The 8,018-nt window shown below is 43.1% G+C and overlaps 1 protein-coding gene across 1 annotated transcript in view; it reads right to left on the bottom strand.

Annotated features, from left to right (window-relative positions):
- Positions 1-933: 933 nt before the first annotated feature.
- The window catches only part of slc16a2 (solute carrier family 16 member 2), a 30,013-nt gene continuing 22,928 nt past the window's right edge, over positions 934-8,018 (bottom strand). Inside the window, exons 6-7 of the mRNA XM_027031460.3 lie at positions 6,712-6,979; positions 934-6,497 (exon numbers count right to left, since the gene is read on the bottom strand). Of these exons, the coding sequence (XP_026887261.2) occupies positions 6,735-6,979 (245 nt within the window). The 3' untranslated portion in view covers positions 934-6,497; positions 6,712-6,734. The remainder of the gene's footprint in view (positions 6,498-6,711; positions 6,980-8,018) is intronic.

Genomic DNA, 8,018 nt, shown 5'->3' with positions numbered 1-8,018 from the left:
CACATACATTGCATTATATATAAACCACACACACAGGCAGGCATGACATCCCATTAGTCATGGACTCAAGAGTCAATAGCAAAATTGACTCAGAAGCAAAATACCTCTATCCATTGTGTGTGTGTGTGTGTGTGTGTGTGTGTGTGTGAGAGAAAGCCACCATGTACATACATTAAACTATAGTGTTAAAGTTTATTTTAAAAAATCTATTATCTAATTTCCTAAGTTTCCCTGTCAGTGTTCTATGAACAGGTTATTCTAAAAAGGCCTCAACTAAACACAAACTGAAAACATATATATCATAAATATATATCATTAGTTGTGGTTCAGTGTGTGGTATTATACAGCTATGGCTTGTCATGACTACATGATATGGACAAACACATTTTCGTAGAGTACGTCTGGGCAAATGTCATTTTTTGCGCATATGACAGTGCAAATGCCTCCTCTTGTGGTGAACTTGTGCCATTGCATGAAATTGTTGCTCAGGGCATAGAAATGGCAGTGGCCATATAGGCCTATAGGGTGGTCCGTTGAGCCAAAAATGGTCCGTGTGAGAAAAAGATTTATTCAGATTGAACTGGCCCTGCCCTAACATGCATACAAAACATACTACATTTAACGTGCTGACAGGAGACTAAAAACGGTTTGGTGGTCGTGCATGTGTGGACGTGTATGTATGTATTGGAGGAGGTGGATACTAGAGGCTCAATCACAGATGTGTTTTCCTACCTCATAGTAATAGTGTGATGTCAAATCACAGCAAAGGTTTGAAAGGAAATATCGTGTATAAGGGTGAATACTCACAGTTCTACAAGAGGGTGCAAAATGAGGTGAAAGCTCACTGTGTCTCTACAACCCTGCGTCTAATAAAACCTTACTGAAATGGATGGTTGTGACCAAGCAATGGCATACAGATCGTACGACATACAGACAATACATATTAGAGTATTGTGATGTTTATTATTGGTTATATATATAAAATAGAAGCAAAAAGTAAAGTATTGTTTATGTTGGATTATTAAAATGCTATTCACATGAACCCAAAATTACACATATGTAGCAGCATAGCTTTAATCCTTTTAACCAGTTTGAACTGAATCACGGTTTGAATGAAAAACAATCAAAGAAAAAGCAGCCTTACATGAAAGAAACATTGAGGAAAAAAATAAAGTAATATAATGTAATTAATGTTCTATTTACTTCCACGTAAATAGCATGAGTACTTTCATGCTTGCGTCATCTTCTATATTTGTGTCTTTTTTCACCTGTTTTACATGTTATACTGAGGATGCCAGTGTTAATATTGCTTAAAGTGAGATGTTAAACAGACCCGTCCATTTCTGCTTCTAACAATTCAGGTTGTCCATTCAAGGTTATGTCGATGATTAGAAAATGATTTTAAGGTAAATATTTGGTTATATAGGTAAGATGGCATGATTATCAATATAAAATCTTACCAGACCTGCACCAGGTGGTGAAATCATACTCAGAGAAACTCAGAGTGACGTACTCTGGTCTGTGCTAATATCATTAGTTATCTTAGGATTGCATCATTACAGGCGTTCACACGTTTCCATTACAAAAAAGTTTTTTCAAAGAAACTTGCAAAACTCTGCAAGATCATAAAGCTATAGCCACAGAAGATGAAAATATATACAATTATACAATATTACAAAACAAAAACATATATTCATATACATATAAATATGTATATCTATCATATAAATATGTATATCTATCTATCTAGATAGAGTGAGAGAAATAAGGAGAGATTACACTTTTTTAAGAGTACTGTTACTGGTACATCATAAACTGAGTCTGTTGAAATGTATTCAATCAGTTAATCCAATTCCTAATCAAGAAGAAAGCTAATTAAATGGTAGGTCTATGGGCCCTTTTTAAAGCAGGCACAGATGTGATGGCTTAAAGCCATATGGTCAACTTTACAGGTCAATACTGATTATTGATTATTGACCTGTGAGCATGAGACATGCTGGGGAGTTCAAATTTCAATAGACATTATAATGCATTCAATAAGTATTAAAATGTAATAAGTATTATAATCAACAATTTAACATTGTTAAAAAACCACATGTAAAATGCAACATTATCAACTTAGCATCTTAAATATTCACAGGAATATGTGAAACAGGAAACGCCCTCGTTTCTAAAAATTTCTCTATATAATTTTACAAAAAAAACAATTTTAGAAATTAGTCATTCACTGATATAAAAAATATGCATATTTATCTGTGAAGTCTGGATATGATTGGTCAGTCGGGGCTGAAGCAGGAAGGCATGTGAGTTAAGAGAGGAAAATTACATCATCACATATAATGAAAAAATATTTCATGCTTACATTCTGCAAAATGTGGAACAAACGGCAGATGAAAACTAGAGGTTAAGTAAATGAAACACACACACACACTTATACGCACAGAGCCATTCAATGATATCTACACACAGTTTGACCTAAATTAGGCTTTTTTATGGAAGACAAATTTCATGAGCTGGGTTACAACATTCTATTTCTATGATGATAAGAACATGAAAATTAATATTTGGACAGAAAAATTGAGATGAATATCTCATAAAACAAGTTGGACCTGCCCACAGGCCGTCACTTTCAATAAAGCCACTCTCTTGCTTAAATACCTGCACACGGCAGCTGTACCCCAGTGTGGGCTAGACCCCCCAGACGTCTCTGCACTGACGCAGACGTCCCCCCAGATGTCGCTGCACTGTCGCAGATGTCCCCCAAGACGTCTCTGCACTGTTACAGACGTCCCCCCAGACGTCTCTGCACTGACGCAGACGTCCCCCCAGACGTCGCTGCACTGTCGCAGATGTCCCCCAAGACGTCTCTGCACTGTTACAGACGTCCCCCCAGACGTCCCTGCACTGACGCAGACGTCCCCCCAGACGTCCCTGCACTGACGCAGACGTCCCCCCAGACGTCTCTGCACTGACGCAGACGTCCCCCCAGACGTCGCTGCACTGTCGCAGATGTCCCCCAAGACGTCTCTGCACTGTTACAGACGTCCCCCCAGACGTCCCTGCACTGACGCAGACGTCCCCCCAGACGTCGCTGCACTGTCGCAGATGTCCCCCAAGACGTCTCTGCACTGTTACAGACGTCCCCCCAGACGTCCCTGCACTGACGCAGACGTCCCCCCAGACGTCTCTGCACGGGTCCAGTGAGGTTGGAGCATGCAAACCTCTCATGAAGGACAAATGTCTCTTGAAACCACATTCCCTGAGCTTCTGCAACACTACAAGAATGGAAAGATTGCCATCTGAGGTCACAGACACACCCACAACCATACACACCAACACACACCCAGACCAACACAGCAGACACAAAATCTGGATCTGAGTCGGCACTAACTACAGCTACAGCTGTTTACAGGTAAAAAGAAAATGGAGACGCTGCAGTTTCCATGGTTACCAACAGTAAGCACTGGCAAATTAAATGCAGGCAGTTAAACGGAGAGCGAGAGAGATAAAGAGAGAGATGAGAGTGACACAGAGACAGAAAGAGAGAGAGATGAGAGAATGACAAACAGAAAGAGGGATGTTTGTATTGAGTATCATTAATGTTGAGGCTCAAACTCTTCACACAACAATCACTAAATCCCAGCAGGTGAATCACTAAGGTGCACCATACTAGATAAACAGTATCTTAACAGGTAGATTGTTATGACAGTATGCATCTTAACAGGTAGATTTCTGAGGTAAGTGCGACCTTGTCTTAATCCTACACAAAAAAGCTCTGAAGCCGTCTTCCACTCAAGTGTTTCCTTGTTTCAGTTAATGTGAAAGTACATGTCTAATGTGTAATAGTCCAAGTATCATCCAATCGCCATCAGTATTTTACCCCCTCAAGCTTTCTGTCAAACATTTACTTGAACAGATTCCAGTTTCCTTTTCAGAGCAATGTGCAGAGGTATGTGGTTCGGTTGCCGTAGTGACACCAGCACGGGTTCATGGTTAAACATGAACAGGTTCGACTGAGGCAGCTTGGTTCCCATCGTGACCATCTCTTGTTTATGTATTTTTTCTTTTTATAAGCGGTGGCCAGATGTGTCTGTGATGCAGCAGACCACTGCTAGCTAAGAATGAGGAGCTTGGACAGACAGGTATCCATAACAACACCATAGTGACCAATAAGGTAAATGGCTTAAGGACACGAAATCAATGATATCAACACACTCTTTATACTGGAGATAACTGTATCCATGGCAACATTTAAGGAAAAAGGCCAATAGCTGAAGAACATCCAATAAAAGCTCTCATTTATGATTTTTTTGTTTTTTGACCAGTCAAAGTAAATGTTCTTTATCACTGATCAAAGATAAAAGGCAAAAATGAACAGAAGAAAATAAAGGACAACAGAATAGTATCTTGAGGTGTTTCTCAGTTTCAAATATCCTAGCACAAATACTGACCTACAGCTTGACTTCGAACACTGCATTTAAAATGCCAGAAGCATCTCCTGTTCATATTAAGAGACACTAACTCACACCTTGATTGTCCATTCCTACTCAGACACACTAAATCGCACTCTGATTGTCCATTTATATACAGACCCACTAAATCACACTCTGATTGTCCATTTATATACAGACCCTCTGAATTACACTCTGATTGTCTTCGAGACACAAAATGCCAACACCGGTCAATTACTGGGGTAAGGGTTAGTTACTTCTCTTTTTTATCACCAGACATAAACAACCAATCTTAGCATTTCCCAAATGCAAGTTACAAGCCTTTAAATAAAAAAAATCTCTGATAAAATAAAATTAAACACAAATAAAAATAAGTAACATAATATGACTATCATACTTCAAGCAAAGGGATATTCCTTTATGAAAGCTATATCTGAAGTGGGCCCTTATCACCGAACAGGCCAGCGGTATAACACAATTATAACATAGAGCAAGTAAGGCGTTATTAGAGGAGCTGGCTAGTTGTAAGTGTTACGCTGGAGATGACTGCACCTAAAACACTGGCACAGCTTGAGTTTTGTTACTGCATAGAAAAACCTTGAGACCTGTAGTGAGTCCACATAGATGTAATACCACAGAATACCATGGAATACCATCTTTACAGTGTGTCTTTGAAGGAGCCGATCTGTGTGACACTAGTGCATGAGGGAGCTGATCGGTGCGACACTAGGGCTTGAGAGAGCTGATCGGTGCGACACTAGGGCTTGAGGGAGCCGATCGGTGCGACACTAGTGCTTGAGGGAGCCGATCGGTGTGACACTTGGGCTTGAGAGAGCCGATCGTTGCGACACTAGCGCTTGAGGGAGCCGATCGGTGCGACACTAGGGCTTGAGAGAGCCGATCGTTGCGACACTAGGGCTTGAGGGAGCCGATCGGTGCGACACTAGGGCTTGAGGGAGCCGATCGGTGCGACACTAGGGCTTGAGGGAGCCGATCGGTGCGACACTAGCGCTTGAGGGAGCCGATCGGTACGACACTAGCGCTTGAGGGAGCCGATCGGTGCGACACTAGCGCTTGAGGGAGCCGATCGGTGCGACACTAGCGCTTGAGGGAGCCGATCGGTACGACACTAGCGCTTGAGGGAGCCGATCGGTACGACACTAGCGCTTGAGGGAGCCGATCGGCCTGACACTAGCGCTTGAGGGAGCCGATCGGCGTGACACTAGCGCTTGATGGAGCTGATCGGTGTGTGTTGTTTCAAATGACCATGAAGCAGGTTATCAAAGTCCAGGGCAGATACACAGCATGGAAAACCTGGCTGTGCTGTGGAGGAGAGGGAGAAGGTACATTTTCTGGAAACTAGGAACTCATAAAATGAGATGTTTACACAAAGGAATAAAAAGAAAAACCAAAAAAGATGTGACCAAAAGTCTTGTAGAGATGTTTGTCTGTCCCGTGTAAAGTATACAGATGTTTGTATGTCCCATATAAAGTTTACGGATGTTTTTTTTTCCATGTAAAGTGTACAGATGTTTTTCCCCTGTAAAGTCAGAGATGTCTTGGCTTTTCCTTTAGCCCTGACTCAAAGCTGCTAGTACTGCTTCTAATGATGTATGCTCACTGGACTGAACATCTCTGTTCCTGTGGGTTTCAACCCTTGTGGTGTGTGTGTGCATGTGCGTGTGTGCGTGTATCAATTTGTTTCCTTCCGGAAACACCACAGGGGACAGAGGTAGTGTTGATGCCTGGAAACACCTCCCTAAAGTGCCCCAGTGCCGTGTGGGGAGGGGGTGTTCAGAGAGGCGGGCAGGTTTGATAGTTGCACAGGTCACCTCTCCTGATTTGAAAGTAGGAATAGGCAGGAAGTCTGTATGATCTGTGATCTGATCCGAGGAGGGACAAGCTCAGCGACGTTCACACACACACTTGCACACATCTCTCTCTCTCACTCTCTCACACACACACACATTCATACATCTCTCTTTCTCTCTCACACACGCACACACATCTCCAGATCACCAGGAACACGGCTGGTCAAATAAGTCCCTGCAGAGACAGAAAGAAAAGAACTGAGTCAGTTAAAGACAAAAGAAGAATGAATCAGAAAGAAAGTAAATAGAAGCCTAAACAGAAAAATGAGGGATCAAATGGAAAATGCAAAAAGGATAAAGGTTAGATTATAGATCAGTTATTAGCACTAAAACTGGTCCTACACAGTCAGAACACAGATGTCTGACATTTCTCATCTCTGCGAGCTCACCTCTGTGTGGGCTCAGCTGTGGGTCATATGTCAGCCTCCATGTCTGTGTAGCCAGGCAGCATGTCCCCGTTGGAGCAGTTTTTCAGCATGTGGTCGGCACCGGGTTCGGCACCGGGGTTGGAACCGGGGTCGGCCGCCTCGCCCTGCCGCCCTTGCAGCCGGCGATATGCCATCGGCACGAAGAACAGCACGATGCCACCCACCATTGGGGGCACGCCTGCCAGGTAGAATGCCACGTGGTAGTTGCCAAAGTAGTCATGGAGAAGACCTGAGGGACATTGGGAAGGAGGGGCGGAGTGAGCTTGAGTTGAGGGGCGGAGACAGCGAGGACGGCAGGAGTGCCAAAATACGGAGAATGAGGGAGAGGGAGAGGTGAGAGAGATAAAGTGACAGGGGGCAGAGCAAGCAGAGAGTTTAGAAACTAAAACGAAGCTACTGCAAATGTTACTAAACACCACTCAACAGGGACCTCTTCCTTACTCCGAATTTAACTCAAGGTTAAACTGGCCACATGCCTGGGCACGATCATGCACAGACAGACACACACACACACACACACGCACACACTATCATCTTAAAAATGAATTCTGCTATGTGAGTTTATTTAGTTATTAAATATCTCAGAGATTTGATCATTTCTGACTAATCCAACTGCAGGGCCGATTCACACAGGCCGGCTAGTTAAAACAGCAGAGCGTCTGAGGCCGGCCCATGGAGGAGGACTGGTGAATATGTTTACGTAGGCCGACTTTTAAACCTGCTTTAACGTGCAAAGCTACTCATGTTTGCAGTTTAAAAAAAAACATAAGCTGAGCAAAATATGCAAAGCCCATTTATGGTTTACAGTGCAGATTCCAGACTGTGTCCAGGACGGCGCCCCCAGGAGCAGCAGTAACGTGGCGAAGTGTGTGGCAGTGTCAGTGGGGCCTCTCGGGTAACAGCAGGGGGGTTAGGCAGTGCTGCCAAGTATCTACAACATTCAAATGAATGCCAGTCAGAACCCAAACCAAACATTTCAGGGGGAGCAGCAGGAGAGCTTTTAAAACTGCTCTGAAGACCTCTCAACATTCCATATGTGATCCTAATGGACTGGAACTAGAGCTGTTTTTTCTGAGAAATGATTCCCCAGATGTACTGAAAAAGTGCAGCTTAACGTTCTGGTGTTTCTTCTTTTCCCGAGAGGAGATCTCAGGGTGAATGTTAACCCTAACCCTAGCCCAAGTGCAACAAGCACAAGTGAACTGGGCACATCAGAAGGCTACAAGATATAACCTACAACCAGCCCTAGATCTTTGGAATTCACCCTT

This window comes from Electrophorus electricus, chromosome 3 (assembly GCF_041902795.1).
Source record: "Electrophorus electricus isolate QZ-2024a chromosome 3, ASM4190279v1, whole genome shotgun sequence".
Classification (NCBI taxonomy): Eukaryota; Metazoa; Chordata; class Actinopteri; order Gymnotiformes; family Gymnotidae; genus Electrophorus; species Electrophorus electricus.
The sequence above is the reverse complement of the archived record's forward strand: the minus strand, read 5'-3'. Positions and strand labels throughout refer to the sequence as shown.